The 17,621-nt window shown below is 40.5% G+C and overlaps 1 protein-coding gene across 4 annotated transcripts in view; it reads right to left on the reverse strand.

Annotated features, from left to right (window-relative positions):
• Positions 1-1,908: 1,908 nt before the first annotated feature.
• The window catches only part of AP3M1 (adaptor-related protein complex 3, mu 1 subunit), a 30,137-nt gene continuing 14,424 nt past the window's right edge, over positions 1,909-17,621 (reverse strand). For 3 of the 4 annotated variants that reach the window (XM_011991166.1, XM_011991165.1, XM_011991167.1), the window contains 7 exons: positions 16,734-16,905; positions 14,127-14,264; positions 10,360-10,445; positions 9,556-9,689; positions 6,611-6,818; positions 4,855-4,999; positions 1,909-4,072 (listed from right to left, as the gene is read on the reverse strand). In XM_011991166.1, the coding sequence (XP_011846556.1) occupies positions 3,972-4,072; positions 4,855-4,999; positions 6,611-6,818; positions 9,556-9,689; positions 10,360-10,445; positions 14,127-14,264; positions 16,734-16,905 (984 nt within the window). In that variant the 3' untranslated portion in view covers positions 1,909-3,971. The remainder of the gene's footprint in view (positions 4,073-4,854; positions 5,000-6,610; positions 6,819-9,555; positions 9,690-10,359; positions 10,446-14,126; positions 14,265-16,733; positions 16,906-17,621) is intronic. The other variant, XM_011991168.1, reaches the window with a different exon arrangement.

Genomic DNA, 17,621 nt, shown 5'->3' on the forward strand with positions numbered 1-17,621 from the left:
GAGAATCACCGCTAAAAAACTACATTTATAAGCTAGGATTTGTTATATGCAAATATTTTCTGCCTCTTCTTTTGTTCTGTTTAAAACAATAAAATCCAATATCAGTGCTCAAGACACAGTGCAGCAAATTAAAAAAAAAAAAAAAAAAAATCCCTGAATGATTAGAGAATCACCGCTAAAAAACTACATTTATAAGCTAGGATTTGTTATATGCAAATATTTTCTGCCTCTTCTTTTGTTCTGTTTAAAACAATAAAATGCATTTGTATAAATAATGCTTTCAATGATGGGTATGTTATTTTAGCAAGAACTTTTAGGTCAGGTTTCTCCTTTGTTTTGATGAAGAGCCAATGAAACTAATCCTCAAGATCTGGAAACTAAAGATTTTTATTTAATCCAATGTTGTACTGGAAGAAGAAATCAACGGTGGTATATTTACTTAACAAGGATGTGTGTGATACAAGACAACTATGGGGATTACACACTTAAAGGAATGGAAGTGGCAAAGGTTAACAGTAGGCAGAAAGCAGCTGGATGAAACAGTTTGTTTTCACCTTAGAAGATTCTAGCTATCTGTGGAGACCATCACTGTTCCCTGAAAAGCTAAAGTTGTTAAGTTTGTAGGAGTACCACAGGTCCTTCCCCCACTGCAAGACAGAGTCTTGCTCTGTTGCCCAGGCTGCAGTGCAGTGGTGCAATCTTGGCTCACTGCAACCTCTGCCTCCTGGGTTCAAGCAGTTCTCCTGCTTCAGCCTCCCATGTAGCTGGGATTACAGGCGTGCACCACCATGCCTGGCTAATTTTTGTATTATTAGTAGAGATGGGGTTTCACCATGTTGGCCAGGCTGGTCTTGAACTCCTGACCTCAAGTGATCCACCCACCTTGACCTCCCAAAGTGCTGGGATTACAGGTGTGATCCACCACGCCCGGCCACACAGGTCTGTTTTTCATATTCCAAAGCCTAGTATAAATAGGGTTTTCAGGGATCCACCAGGAAAAAGCCCTTATATGGGCCATAAGGCAGAGATAGCTTTGGGGGACATAGTCCTCTTCTTCCTTAAAGAAACACTGACTAAAATAGTAGGAGCAGGTTTTTAGAGTAGAGTTGGGACATCACTGTTTTTGCCTGATTTTCTAGATCTGAAAGGGGTAACATGTCATTAAAGGGTGATGATATTGATATTTAGTGTTGCCAACTGCTATTATCACTGCTTTATCTTGGAAAGTTGCCAAATATAAAGACAGATTCCAGCCTGTTTGAGTTAAAGGAAAGTTCAAGGCTACTACTGAATTAGCAGAACTGTCTTGTTTTTGCCATTTACCATATGTTCACTGGTGCTGCCTTCCTGCTGCAGTATAATCATTTTCTCAAATCACTTGCTGCTTAGGACAAGATCAGCATTTTCTTGATCTTGTTCTGTATTTGTTCCTGATTTTCTACTGTAGCACCACTTAAGAAATGAACCTATCACAGGAACTCCCTTTGGATAAAATAATGTGACTCCCACACACTGGAAATAATCATCTACTTCATTTGTTCTTGATATGCTTCCTTATGAATTTAGAACTAAGGGATCCAGGATTAGCTGTAACTCTGCTTGAAAAATATTTTACTACCACTAAGTATTCAGGAATCTTTGTTATCAGTAGGTGGTAGTAGTGATAGAGAAGGGAGCTTTGATCACTAATCTCTCAGACTGTGGCCAGAATGGTGATGCTTAAGCCAAGTATGAATGGCTATTAACATAACGAGGTTAGGGAAGGAGTACTGAGAAGTGCTTTGCAGCAACACTCACAGCTTGTGTGATGATGCAGAAGAAAATCTGATCATGTTCATCCTGCTTTGACAATGAGCCTTGCCCATTGGAGAATGTTCAATCAATAGTAGACCTAAAAAAAAAATCAACTTGTTGCTTTCATCTTTTTATTGATAGCATAGCCAGAGCTACCGAAATGATTTACGGGATTCTAGCAAATTTATAAATACAGTAATTTGATTGTAAAAGAAAACGTTCTATTTGGACATTTTAGTAGAAACTGCTGGAAGGAAGGAGCTCCTGGCATACATTCTACTTGGATAGAAAAGAAGATAGCACAGGAGGAGAATTGGACAGTCCAGGTATAGACTGTTGAGATTAGGGATTCAGCAGAAAGCGAAGCAAATGTTCTGATTGTTCTTTTGAGGTACAAACTCTGAAGAGTCAAGACATTAAAAATAAAAAGCAACTGAACTGGGTAGCTTAACTTAGGCAAAAGGAATAAACATTTGGCAACATTTTGACTATTTGGCAGTTCTGTAAAATAACTGCCAATCTGAGATTAGTTTCTTCAGAAATATGGAAGCTGCAAAACGTTGCCTTTCTTATGCCATGAAAGACAGGGCAGACAAAGGTAAGAAAGCTGCTCCGTGGGCTCCTTGTACCAGCACCAACCAGCAGCCCTTGACAGCACAGATGGCATGAATGTAAGGGCTATCCTTAGCATAAGGAAAAGACGGTTATAAGCTGAGAAGACTGAAAGAAGAATGGAGCTATAAAGAGAAGAAAATAGCATAAATAAGAAGGAAACATGAAGAATATCTTAACTTTCAGTCTTTCTCCATTTCTTGATGTCTAATGAGGCAAAAAATAACTGGGCAAGGACCACCAAGATGAAGAAGTTACATAAAATGACACAATGAAGTTGAGTGCAATAATACAACTGTTGACTGACTTTCCAAAACCATGGTGATCAGTACAGTATCATCAATGTTGCCGAGGATTTTGTTTCTGCCTCATTATAACTCACTTCCATGTATTTTGTCAGTATAGTAAGTATATTTAAGCACTCCAGTGACAATTATGACAATAGTTTCTGGAAGAAATCTATGACTATAGCTTTGGGAAGCACACAATATGAAAAGGGAATTTCCCCTAAAGACAAGGAATGCAGGCAAATTCAACCCCTTAAGAACAACAACAAAAAAGGTAAAAGATTTAGAAAGACTGATGACAGCGAGGCAGGCACATTTTCCTCCTTTTGCTGAACTGGGGCATGAGACATTTAGGTTAACCATGGCTTAACTGGTGTTGGGTAAGCTTTATATTATAAAACATTAAGATGGCAAAGGTTTCACTTAAGTTTTTCTTTTACTACTTTAATTTGCTTAAAAGCACAAATGCTTGTGCTTGCAGTAACTTCCTGAAAGCAGAAGTAATGTTCCCTTTTACTACCTTAATAAAGCATTTGCCCCTGTGATACAAATGATTTTTTTACTGTGCTAACAGCTGAACCAGTGGCACAAAATTGAGATGGTATTTACTGCAGCAAGGTCCCTGTAAATCAAATAAGCTTTACATAAAAATCTTATTTATAAAAAATACAATACCAAGTACAGAGAGAATGGAGCATGGAGCAGCAGTGCTCCCTGCCAGGGCCATGTGGAAGTGGCTTTTGCTACAGTGCTTGCTTAATGGCACAAGTGAAAAGCTGAATAAGGCAAACACTTGAAGAGGCAGTTTTCTGTAAACTTCTGGGGGTGGGGGGAATTTCCTCTCTTGGGACAGATACTGGTTTGGGATGGCTAAGATCACGTGTGATATTTGGCTGCACCTGACACATCACAGATTTAAGATAGCTTCTGCTGGATGAGACCAGCTAACTCCTTTTAGGAGAGAGGTTATCACTATAGCTTTCTGCCTTTACTGTTACAATGTGCAGCCGTCAGATGGTATTCTCCTATGGAAGAAAAATCACCTCCAACATCTTCCTAAGTGAAAAGATACAAAATAAGCTAAGTCACTAAAAGGTTTCCTTAGCTTAAAGCTCCTTAAGAATCCTACATTGATAACTAAGCAACTTTGTTAGCGGTGTGTAGCTAGACACAAATGCTTTAACTAGAATATCTATTCCCACCCACTTGGTACCTAATAGTAATACATCATAATGACACTTGCAAAACAAACTGGTCTTGAGAAATTTTGGCCTCTTCTCATGTCCTCACTTGGAACTTTCCAGCTTTCGTGACGTATTTGACTCCTTTAAATGGCTTATATTTCTCCCCATACATGTCCAAACGGTTCACTTTTAAGCCTGTGTCAAAAAGAATGAAAAAGAATAAATTATCATCATCCCAACCAATATGTTAGCAATGAGCACTATATGGTAAATCTGACATTAACCAGTGTCCCTTCCACCATTTGGAAGAAATGTCTCTTCTATCATTTACAAATTATTGCACTTTGATGGTATGGTTTTGGTTAAGATTCCCACACACGCAGGGAATGTCTGTGAAGTATAATTCTACTTTCTATAAATATGAATAACTCCCTTTTTGGTGCTTGAATGAGGGCAGAGGTGAGGGGAAGCTGTTTGAAATAAGGTGTTCTCCAAAATCATTTGGTTGATGCCTGGGAGATGGCCCCACCAAGCACAGTGTAAAAGGCAAATGGGCTACTGCTCTTTCTTTTTTTTTTTTTCTGAGACGGAGTCTCGCTCTGTTGCCCAGGCTGGAGTGCAGTGGTGCAATCTCGGCTCACTGCAAGCTCCGCCTCCTGGGTACATGCCATTCTCCTGCCTCAGCCTCCCGAGTAGCTGGGACTACAGGCGCCCACCACCACGCCTGGCTAATTTTTTTGTAGTTTTAGTAGAGACGGGGTTTCACGGTGTTGACCAGGATGGTCTTGATCTCCTGACCTCGTGATCCTCCCGCCTTGGCCTCCCAAAGTGCTAGGATTACAGGCGTGAGCCACCGCGCCCGGCCAAAGGGCTACTGCTCTTTCTAGAGAGGGAAACTTTTGTTACTCTTCTAAGTGTCTAATAATTGAGCTTGCAAAACTCAATTACCCTTAACTACAAGTCAACCTTACCCTTACCTGAAATAGCAAGCTGCTGGATCTTAAACTGTATATTGAGGCTCGGATTCTCTTCTGGTTTGGGGGCTCCAGACTGTAAATTTACCAGTCCTTTAAGACTTGGGAGCTTTTGTGGAGTAATTTTTCCCACATCCCATGTTAGTACCTTAAAAAGACAAAGAATGAAAAACAAATAGAACCATTTATTAAAGACAAACCCTCAAAAACAAGGTTCAAAGACATCATAAACTTCTGTATCATAAACTTCTGTAAAAATGAAGTGCAGTCTCTTGAAAACAAGAGATCTGGGATCTACAGTGAGTTTACCTCTGATTAGCTCTGTGACTTTGAATGGGGAGTAAGGACAGAGAATCTACATTTGTTGAGCATTTTCTTTTGTATTAGCACCGTGCTTAGCACTATTCATATGTTATCTCATTGAGGGCTGTGAAGTAGCTTTTGTCTTCTATTTACAAATGAGGAAATTAAGGCTCAGAGATCAAATGACTTGCTCAAGGTCACATAGCTAGTCAGAGGTAAGGCTGGGATTTGAACCTAAGGCTCTCTGATTTCAAATGTTCTCCATCATACCATCTTCACTACTTTTCTCTGGGCCTGTTTCTTTTTTTTTTTGAGACAGAGTTTCGCTCTTGTTGCCCAGGATGGAGTGCAATGGCGCAATCTTGGCTCACCACAACCTCCGCCTCTCGGGTTCAAGCGATATTCCTGCCTCAGCATCCCAAGCAGCTGGGATACAGGCATGCGCCACCATGCCCAGCTAATTTTGTAGCTTTAGTAGAGATGGGCTTTCTCCATGTTGGTCAGGCTGGTCTCGAACTCCTGACCTCAGGTGATCTGCCCGCCTCGGCCTCCCAAAGTGCTGGGATTACAGGCATAATAAGCCACTGTGCATGGCCTCTGTTTATTTTTCTGTAAAATAATTAGATTGACTTAAGATGGTGTTTTTAAAACTTTTAGCTGTGAAACCCATTGTTCAAATGAAATCTTAGGTGTGGAGGCTCAGCAGCAGATGAGAAAGAAAGCAAAGCTGTCATAGTTGAAGCTGTGGTAAAGGGCCAGGAATCTGAAACTCCCTTTCTCAGCCCTGTGTGGTCTCCAGGAGGTTCTTTGAATCCTTACAACTGCATTAAATAATCTTTAACATCCTATGATGTTATTCAAAAAACGTCTTTTCATTTATCAGGTAGCTCAATGACTCTGCTATTGAAAACAATCATATTTACTAGCTAATCAGGAAGCTGAGAGAAAATCATCTGCTACAGTTTCTCTGAAAACCCTCTGCTACAGGAAAATTTAAGTAGGGTGAGGAAGCAGCTTTCCTAGCCCTGTGAAAGAGTATGAAATGATGCTTTTAAATTAAAAAGGAAGAAAAAGGTCTTAATGATCAATTTATATAGAAAACTTAATAATTCATATACCACCATAATATCTTCTTCTACATAATGTTTTCTCTTTTTAAAAAAGCTTTTACTTCTTTCTTATTAGATAGCAGAGTGAGGCTCTGGATTAATAATGGATGAGTGAAGGCACATTCTGAAAAAGGACAGAATGACACACTTTTCTGTTCATCTGCTCAGTAGCAGCTGCAGGATTCCTTCGGCAGCCAGTGGCAGAAGCACAGCACAGTATGCTCTCTAGGTTTTGATACGAACTTTAGTTTTAAACAAGGTGCTAAACCTTTCCCTCCATTCCTCCCCACAAATCACAAAATAGATTGCAGAAACACTTGCTCACTCTTGATTTGAAGTGGCTGTACCTTGGTGACTGGATCAAATGTATAACTGCCTTGTGTGGTTGTCAGGTTCATGTTCAGCACAACTTTTGGCATGTGAACTGTCACTGTAATTCCTTCAATAGTTTTCCCCATATTCTGCTTTGGTCCAATTGTTATATCAAATCTGCCACAAGAACTGTTCTCTTTAAAGCTGATACTATGTTTCACATACACTGGTATTGCCACTAGACTAAAAAGAGAAACAGAGAAAGATACAAAAGCATAAACACAATTAATGGTGTGGGGACAGCATCAGAGGTATCCTGAAAACCTCTGTCCAGAGTATCCTACCGTACCTTTAACTCCACAATAAGGTGCTACAGAGTTGGCTCTCTGTAGCCACAGTTATGCATCCTTGAATTTGACCAGTTGAGGATTGAAAATATTATTTAACACTATCGGCCAAGCGTGGTGGCTCATGCCTGTAATCCCGGCACTTTGGGAGGCCGAGACCGGCGGTGGGAGGGGATCACCTGAGGTCAGGAGTTTGAGACCAGCCTGGCCAACATAGTGAAACCTCATCTCTACAAAAATACAAAAATTAGCTGAGGCTGGGTGTGGTGGCTCACACTTGTAATCCCAGTACTTTGGGAGGCCGAGGCGAGGAGTTCAAGACCAGCCTGGCCAACATGGTGAAACCTCGTCTCTACTAAAAATACAAAAATTAGCTGGGTGTGGTGGCTTGTGCCTGTAGTCCCAGCTACTCAGAAGGCTGAGGCAGGAGAATCACTTGAACCTGGGAAGTGGAGATTGCAGTGAGCTGAGATTGCGCCTCTGCACTCCAGCCTGGGCAACGGAGCGAGATTCCATCTCAAAAAAAAAAAAAAAAAAAGTAAAAAATAACAATACAACTACAAAATATAATAAAAATAAAAAGTCAACCTGGTATAACAGTTATTTACACAGTGTTTACAGTGTACTATCACAAGTAACTTGGAGATGATTTAAAGTACCCAGGAGGGTGTGCATAGGTTATATGCAAATACTACACCATTTTATATAAGGGACTTGAGCATCTGCTGATTTTTGCAACCAATCCTCCAAGGATACCAAGATGGCGGTACCTCCAGAACTGCAGATTCAGCATCTACACAAGGGGGAGCTGAATATAGCATAATGTTCTGGTACCACTGTGCTGGGAACTGTATACAAATCAAGGCAGAAATCTGAAGTTTAATAACAGTATAAACAATTGGGGTGGCTGGGTGCAGTGGCTCATGCCTGTAATCCCGGCACTTTGGGAGGCCAAGGCAGGCAGATCACTGGAGGTCAGGAGTTTGAGATCAGCCTGGCCAACATGGTGAAACCCCCTCTCTACTAAAAAAAGTAACAAGAAACAAAAATTAGCTGGGCGCGGTGGCAGGCGCCTGTAATCCCAGCTACTTGGGAGGCTGAGGCAGAAGAATCACTTGAACCCAGGAGGTAGAGGTTGCCATAAGCCAAGATCACAGAATTGCGCTCCAGCCTGGGCGACAATAGTGAAACTCTGTCTCAAAACAAACAAACAAAAAAACCAAAAAAACATAAAACAAACAAACAAACAAAAAACAATTGGGGCAAATGGCCCTAGTTTAAAAAAATGAATTATGATCCCACTGAAAAATAATGTAAAATATGTTTTATATAAATGAAAACAGTTCCTATGCGATGAGTCAAGAAACAGGCTGGGTGCGGTGGCTCACGCCTGTAATCCCAGTACTTTGGGAGGCTGAGGTGGGCGGATCACCCAAGGTCGGGAGTTCGAGACCAGCCTGACCAACATGGAGAAACCCTGTCTCTACTAAAAACACAAAATTAGCCGGGCGTGGTGGTACATGCATGTAATCCCAGCTACTTGGGAGGCTGAGGCAGAGAATCACTTGAACCCTGGAGGTGGAGGTTGAGGTAAGCCAAAATTTCACCATTGCACTCCAGTCTGAGCAACAAGAGCCGAACTCCGGTACAAAGAAAAAAAGAGCCAAGAAATAATTTGTCTGCTTTTGAGTCCTGTCATAATGTTACTCAAATAACTTCTGGTATTTTCAAGAAACAAACTAGCTATAAAACTACGATCCCCAATGCTAAATTTTTTTTTATTTTTTTGAGACGCAATTTCACCCTCTTGGCCAGGCTGGAGTGCAGTGGCATGATCTGTCATTGCAACCTCTGCCTTCCAGGTTCAAGTGATTCTCATGCCTCAGCCTCCCAAGTAGTTGAGATTATAGGCACACGCTATCACGCCTGGCTAATTTTGTATTTTTAGTAGAGACAAGGTTTTACCACGTTGACCAGACTGGTCTAGAACTCCTGACCTCAAGTGATCTGCCCACACTGGCCTCCCAAAGTGTTGGGATTACAGGAGTGAACCACTGCACCCGGCTCTCAATGCTAAACAGTTCCTTAAAACCTCAAAGCAGAGAAGACTGACTTGAAGCAGGTAAGTTTGGGAATGTCCTCACGAACTACAGGTAGGTCTGTCTCCTTGTTAGCCACAAAGTCTACAGACTATGGTAAGATTATGGCAGTGGTTCATGGTTTAACCAGGTTATGCACAGTCCATTTTGCTCTGCTTGCAAAGTACTCAGCTGTCAGAAGCAGAGCAAAATGGACCATGCATAACCTGAGCAAAGAACCAGCACCATAACTTGACAATGTGTAACCTTGCAAAGAACCAGTACCATAACCTTTTGCCCAGGTTATGCATGGTTTGCTTACCCTTGGCTATAGGTTTTACTCTAGTCTCACTTAGTACCACTCTACACTCATACATTCAAAGTATACTGATATTTTAGGTGCGTATTTTCACCAGTTCTCACTGGGTCTCCTGGTGAGCTATGGTTAAAGTGAGCAATGACGACCTCAAGTACTCAACTGTCATAAAGGAACAGGGAAAGGTGAGTTCTGCTTGATATGTATGATGGCAGATTCTGGCTGATGCATCAACATACTTTTGTGAGCTGACACGGTATGATATGAGTCGGAAATTTCCATCTGGAGGAATAAATGACAAAACTCTTTCAGATTCCCAACGCTTGAACCGGATGCAGGGGTGGAAGCTGACGTCATCCAGAAGCCTAGGGTTCTGTCAAGAAAACAGAAGACAGCCGTGTTCATAGAGCATAATGAATATGGGAACTGTACTTAGATACCTTGACAAATCAATATGTTCCCTGAAGATAAAGCAGTCATGGAAGAGTTTATGACCACATCTACACAACCTTATAGTTTCACAATGCTTTAAAGTTTGTAAATATTTTATGTACATTATTTTATTGAATTTCAATAACCATAAAGGAGAAAAGGCAAGTAGTATTATTTCCCTTTAACAGATTAAAAAACTGAGGTTCAGAGGACTTAAGGTCAGAACAAACTGGTGACAACACCAGAAGTCAGTTCTCTTAATTGTTCCTAGCAGTATGTCATGCTGACTCTAAAATGATACAAAAGACCAATGTCCTTTCATATCAGCAAAGCAAATAATTACTCAGTAAAAATGATACTGGATATTTGCAGAAGCCAGCCAGCCAATTTTAAGCCCTTTCTAGCACACTCAGGCAAAGATCTCCCTTAGCCTTTCCATAAAGACCACGCTCATCATGTAAGTGACTGTCTTAGGAAACTCTGCTAGGAATATTTCTGAGACAATCCTTTGCAATCTAAGATGCAAACTTATCTCAATATTTATCATTTCATTTAGTACTTCACATGTATTAGGCATTCAAGGGGCTATAAAACAGGAGAATAAAACTTACCATGAAAGAAAGGGAGAGATCGGGCATTCCAGATAGTTTAATGCAAGCATCAATGACCCCCTGAATTTCGGCAAAGACTGTAGATCCTGAAGAAAGAAAGAAAAAGGAAGATAACATCAACGGAATATGAGTCTTAACTAGAGCTATCACTTTTTATTTTTATTTATTTATTGTTTTTAGAGACAGAGTCTTGCTCTGTTGCCAAGGTTGGAGTGCAGTGGCACGATCACAGCTCACTGCAGCCTCACTCCTGGGCTCAAGTAATCCTCCCGCCCTAGCCTCCCGAATAGCTGGGAATATAGGCGCGTGCCATGACACCTAGCCCAACAATCACTATATTTAGAATAATGGAGATACCTTCTGGGTGTCAGACTTACTGAAGCTTTACATCTCTATTAACAGGTCAGGGGACAAGGTCCATACCTAACTCTGGTTGGAATATGATAATTTTTCTTTTTTTTTTAAGAGATGAGGTCTTACTAGCTAGTCCCAGCTGGCCCCCAGAGTAACTGGGACTACAGGTATGCCACTGTAGAATATAATTTTTTTTTTTTTTTTTGAGACAGGGTCTTTCTCTGTCACCCAGGTTGGAGTGTAGTAGTGCTATGACAGCTCACTGCAGCCTCAACCTCCTGGGCTCAAGCAATCCTCCCACCTCAGCCTCCCAAGCAGCTGGTACTACAGGCATGCACCTCCATGTCCGGCTAATTTTTGTATTTTTTTGTAGAGACAGGGTCTTGTTACATTGCCCAGGCTGGTCTCGAACTCCTGGGCTCAAGCAATCTGCCTACCTCAGCCTCCCAAAGTGCTGGGATTACAGGTGTGAACTACCATACCCAGCCAGAATATGCTAATTCTAAGGAAAATTAAACTGTCTCCTTTATGGAGCCAACCCTGTAAGATGACTGGATATGAGTTTAAAATATATGAGGCCAGGCACAGTGGCTCATGCTTGTAATCCCAGCGTGTAGGGAAGCCGAAGTGGGTAGATTATCTGAGCTCAGGAGTTTGGGACCAGCCTGCGTAACATGGCGAAACCCCATCTCTACTAAAAATACAAAAAATTAGCCAGGCGTGGTGGTGTGTGCTTGTAATCCCAGCTACTCGAGAGGCTGAGGCAGGAGAATTGCTTGAACCCAGAAGGCGGAGGTTGCAGTGAGCCGAGACCGCAACACTGTACTACAGCCTGGGCGACAATGTGAGACTCTGTCTCAAAAACAAAATAAAACAAACCAAAAACATTTTCAATAGAATTTTAAAATGAGGCAAGGGTATTATGAAATGGACTAAGTCAACTTTTAAGAACTAGGATCCATAATAGAAAGATCTCTCTTTCTTTTAGAGACAGGGTCTCCCTCTGCCATCCAGGCTGGAGTACAGTGGTGTGAACATAGCTCACTACAGCATTGAACTCCTGGGCTCGAGCAATTCTCCTGCCTCAGCCTCCTGAATAGGTGGGATTAAGGAACCCATGCCTAGCTAATCTTTTAAATTTTTGATAGATATGGAGTCTCACTATGTTGCCTAGGCTGGTCTTCAACTCCTGGGCTCAAGTGATTTTACTGTCTAGGCCTCCCAAAGTGCTGGGATTACAGGTGAGAGCCACCGTGCCTGGCAAAAATCTGTTATTCTATAAGATGGAATGTTATAATGAAAAGGGCACTCATGGAAGAGAAGATATTGACTATAATTCACAATAAACCATCACTACATGTTAACAAGTTGTGTGACTTGGAACAGTTCACTTAACCCTTCTGGGCTTTCCTTATGTATAAAATACATGTAAGGGAAGGACTAATTTTTTTTTTTTTTTGAGATGGAGTCTCGCTCTGTCACCCAGGCTGGAGTGCAGTGGTGCAGTCTTGGCTCACTGCAACCTCTGCCTCCTGGGGTCAAGCAATTCTCCTGCCTTGGCCTCCCGAGTAGCTGGGATTACAGGCGCCTGCCACCATGCCCAGTTAATTTTAGTATTTATAGTAGAGACGAGGTTTTACCATGTTGGCCAGGCTGGTCTTGAACTCCTGACCTCAAGTGATCTGCCTGCCATGGCCTCCCAAAGCGCTGGAACTACAGGAGTGATCCACCATGTCCGGCCGCTATTTTTAATAATAAAATTTTATGATTCTTATGGAGTACCATTGTTTTGTCTGGTTAAAAAGATAATTAGATTGGGTGTGGTGGCTGATGCCTGTAATCTCAGCACTTTGGGAGGCTGAGGTAGGTAAACTGCTCAAGCCCAGGAGTTCAAGACCAGCCTGGGCAACATGGTGAGACTCTGTCTGTATAAAAAATAAAAATAAAAGCTAGCCAGGCATGGTGGCATGTGGTGTGTACCTCCTGATTGGCTGGGACTATAGGCTACTCAGGAGTCTGAGGTAGGAGGATCGTATGAGCTGGAGGTCAAGGCTGCAGTAAGTAGGGACTGCACCAGTACACTCTAGTCTGGGCAAAAGAGCAAGACCCTGTATTTAAAAAAAAAGAAAGAAAGTGAAAAGATAGGGGCTTTTATCAGAAGTACTGCACATAATGTAGTAGCAAAAGCATGGTATATGGTAGATTTTCAATAAATGTTAGAAGGAATACATAGCAAGAGGTAGAGTTACATAGGGTAATAATTAGCTTAAAGTAAGGCATTATCAGTTCTGATTTACATGTTTGGCAGACCTCAACTAGTGGTTATGAAAATTATATGTAACCTATAGGCAAAATAAACAGATTTATGGGCCAGGTGCAGTGGCTCACGCCTGTAATCCCAGCACTTTGGGAGGCCAAGGCACGTGGATCACTTGAGGTCTGGAGCTCGAGACCAGCCTGGCCAACATTGTGAAACTGCGTCTCTACTAAAAATACAAAAAAATGAGCCAGGGCCAGGAGCAATGACTCACGCTTGTAATTCTAGCACTTTGGGAGACTGAAACAGGCGGATCACCTGAGGTCAGGAGTTCGAGACCAGCCCTGACCAACATGGAGAAATGCTATCTCTACTAAAAACACAATATTAGCTGGGCGTGGTGGTGTATGCCTGTAATCCCAGGTATATGGGAGGCTGAGGCAGAAGAATCGCTTGAATCTGGGAGGCAGAGGTTGTGGTGAGCCAAGACCGCACCATTGCACTCCAGCCTGGGCAATGGGAGCGAAATTGCTTCTGAAAAAAAAAAATTAGCCAGGTATGGTGGCTCATGCCTGTAATCCCAGCTACTTGGGAAGCTGAGGCAGCAGGATCACTTGAACCCAGGAGGTGAAGGTTCCAGTGAGCCGAGATCATGTCACTGCACTCCAGCCTGGGCAACAGTGAGATCCCATCTCAAATAAATAAATAAACAAACAAACTAACAAACAGATTTAAAAATCATCAGATAATGAATGCCTTTCTACTAAAACCATACTGCCAAAGGACTTCAATTTTCTTTTCTTTCTTCTTTTTTTTGTTGAGACACAGCCAGGCTGGAGTGCAATGGTGTAATCTTGTCTCATTGCAATCTCTGCCCTCCAGGTTCAAGCAATTCTGCCTCAGCCTCCTGAGTCGCTGGGATTACAGGTGTGTGCCACCACACCTGGCTAATTTTTCGTATCTTTAGTAAAGACAGAGTTTCACCATGTTGGCTAGGCTGGTCTCAAACTCTGACCTCGTGTTCCACCTGTCTTGGCCTCCCAAAGTGCTGGGATTACAGGCGTGAGCCACTGTGCCTGGCCAGGACTTCAGTTTTCTATTCATCTGTGTCAGATGAATTGTTTTTCCCCAAATAAGATGACATGCACACAATTACCTGATTTATCTATAATTGCATCTATTTCTTCAACGACATCAAAATAGGCTTCATTGTTTGTGTACTTTACCCCTGCCCGACGCCATGGTATGTTGGACAGCTGCCCAGTGGGGAGTGTGTCCCCAACATTACTACTGCCTAGAAACCCAAAAAGAAGGCAAAGTTGATGTGTAAAACAGTCATGAGAAAATGTATTACTGGGAAAAAGAAAGCTGCTTCTTTAATGTTTGGATTTTTCTTAATGAACTTGTGGATGGTCTCTAGAATTGTCAGACATTTCCATACCAACATGATCAAATTTCTAGAAGAGAAAAATAGGCCATGTGGCCCTCTGTTTACCTGCCAAACCAGGTTAAATTTATTTACTTATCTTTTGCTTCCTGTGTGTTAACAGTAACCTAATCTAATTCCAGTGGCTCAAAAACAGATTCTCTGCCACTGATGAAAAAAGAGGCTGGTTGTTTCAAAATCTTCTGCCAATAAAATGTCTCCACTGAGAATACAGAGTTATAACTAGGCTCTTCAGTATTCAACTTTAATTTACACGAGATGCTGCCAAGCAGGCCTCAGTGGAGTAAATGGAATCTGGGCTTTTCCTATTTTAAGGTTGACATACCCATATGGCTGCAATATAGCTAGTGTTCGGTATCCAGCTAATTTCCTGGTAAACTGACACATGTCTAAAAATAAGTGTGGTTGTCCAAAACACCTATCTTTGAGCGGTGACTTACTTAACATTTTGGTTAATTTATATTTCCAATTCGAAAGTACTACATACTTAAAAACAACAACAAAAAGGTGGAGTTCAGAAAGGTGGTTTAAAGAAAAACACTAGACTTCTTACTAACAAAATACATCTACCATTAACATTTTTGTTAATATTATGGTATTAACGTTTTAATATAATATTAACATTTTGGTATATTTCTTTAAACATTTCAACCACCAGAAGGTTGCATTTTTTTCTTTTGTGATAATTTTTGGTTTTTAATTGCACTTTAAAATACAGTCGCAATCATACTGTATCTATAATTTTGCAGTCTACTTATGATTGGTGTTCCTACCTGCAACCTACAATCATGTTATCTTCCTGCTCAAAAACCTTCAATGGTTGATCACTGACTTTATGATAAAAGCTAAATATTTAGCCTAGCTTTGAAGGACTTTCTCTACTTTTTAATCTGATCTCTAACTTCTCAACTGAAAAACAGTTCTGCTTCTGCATTAATAAAACTTTAGGTTTTTCTCTTTCATGTGTGTTTTTTTCTCATACAGTTCCACCTATGGAGAATGCTCTTACTCCTCCCTCACTTCCTGAATTCTACTGATTCTCCAAGGTGGCCGCCCACCACAGTTCAGGAGGGAATACTTCATTAATGGAACCATTCTCTTGAACTTTGTAATATACTGCCTTATGAATCTGTTATGTTTTGCATTCTATATTTTAGTAACTTTTCTCTGACTATAAAATACATGTTTATTTTGGAAAACTAAAAAGTATAAAGCAAAAATAAAGATAATCTGTATTTCTTTAGCTGGGTATAATCATTGTAAATATTTAGAACTTTTTGGTCTGAGTGAATATTTACATATAAGAATAATTTTTTCAGTTTTGTGCTGACTTTTCAATTTAACATTATATCATGTGTATTTTCCAATGCTACTACATTATCTGTGAAGTATGGAATTGCTTTTTAAAGTCTTATACAGTTATTTACTTATTTTAATTTTTTTTCCAACGTCCCATTCAGAGTATAAGTTTTAGGAGCACAGACATGCCATCTTATCTTTCTTTGAATTTCTCTCAACATTCACCCTTACACAGAGGATGAATAAAGAGCTGCTGAATGATCTTTTTCTTACAGGCCTCTCTCACCTTATTTTTAGGTGAAGGCACTGGAGAGGGGTTTACAGTGGTGGACAGTGGAGTTGGAGTGGCATATAACATTTCACAGGAATCTTTCTCTAAAAGACTTTAAAGCTTTCGAAAGAACATTGGCATCTGGGTGTGCCTAATTTCTAGCTACACTCAAGAATTAAACCCAACTGGAAGCTTACAACATAAGTACAGGCCCACAATGCATGCGATCTCATGAGTAAATTATTTTTCTATTTTTTCTTAATACATCTTCTGCATGCATAAAAACAAAGACTCGGAGGATATTGTAGTACTGTGTGGTTAAGAGTCTTAAATTTTCTATTCTCTAGTAATTGTGGAGTAGCAGCATACCAGTTATGTTATTTTAAACATTAAAATGCCAGTCTATAAATGGACTAAATTCTCTTCTAAGTGGGCTCATATGCTGGCTTCTTTAGGACTAACTGGAACAATTTATTCAGTCTTAGTATTTAGTGTTAAATAATGGTAATAATATTGTTGTGGTATTTTAGAAAAAAAAAAGAGTAATAACCAAAAGTTCTTTATCACTTAAAGTCTAGCCTCTTTCTAGAGAAAATAAATATACAATACATCCATTTTAACTTTACCAGTAACTTTAATTATGGCTGAATTGTACTACCTTAATAATACGTCAGATCATGAGCAATAATGAGTTGTTAACAAAGTTTTAATTGCTCAGTTACCAGTAAAGTATGTTTTCATCTTACCTGTAATAGAGTTGACAACAGACCGTAGAATTGTTGGCGGTTTAATTAATTCTTTCAAAATGTTAGATTCAGTAGCCAGTGGAAATCCATTGTCTAACATTTCTTCTAAGAGTTCATATACTATGACCACATTATCCTTAATTGCAGCCTCTGAACACTCACCAAAGTAGTCCTGACAAAATACACAATATCACACAATGGAAGGCACAAAGAAAGGCTTGCTAAATACTTTTTGTTCTGAAGAACAAACTTACAGTAGCATTATTCATTGCTTAAGATGCTGAACATATGTAAAACAGAGCCAGGGAAAAAACCCTCCATAGGCCGGGCACAGTGGCTTATGCCTGCAATCCCAGCAATTTGGGAGGCTGAGGTGGGTGGATCACTTGAGGTCAGGAGTTCAAGACCAGCCTGGCCAACATGGTGAAACCCTGTCTCTACTAAAAATACAAAAATTAGCTGAGTGTGATGGTGCACACCTGTGGTCCCAGCTACTTGGGAGGCTGAGGAGGGAGGATTGCTTGAACCCGGGAGGCGGAGGTTGCGGTGAGCCAAGAGCACGCCACTGCACTCCAGCCTAGGCGACAGAGTGAGACTCTGTCTCAAACAAAAAAAACAAGCAAACAAAAAAAACCCTCTATAGTCCTAACATTATTCCTCAGTATTTTCTTGATATTTCTAGCCTGAATTTAATTCCTATTACACATTATACTAGAAAGTATTGAGACATTAAATTAGAATTTGAGCTATAAACTTCATTCACCCTGATTAACTATCCCAACATACACATAGATAAGCTTAAATTGTTTGGTATATTCAGCAAGACAAGACAAAATAATAAAATGTAAATACAGAAGAGTTCATAACCAATGAAAATCTTGAGACCAT

This window comes from Mandrillus leucophaeus, unplaced genomic scaffold (assembly GCF_000951045.1).
Source record: "Mandrillus leucophaeus isolate KB7577 unplaced genomic scaffold, Mleu.le_1.0 Scaffold39, whole genome shotgun sequence".
Classification (NCBI taxonomy): Eukaryota; Metazoa; Chordata; class Mammalia; order Primates; family Cercopithecidae; genus Mandrillus; species Mandrillus leucophaeus.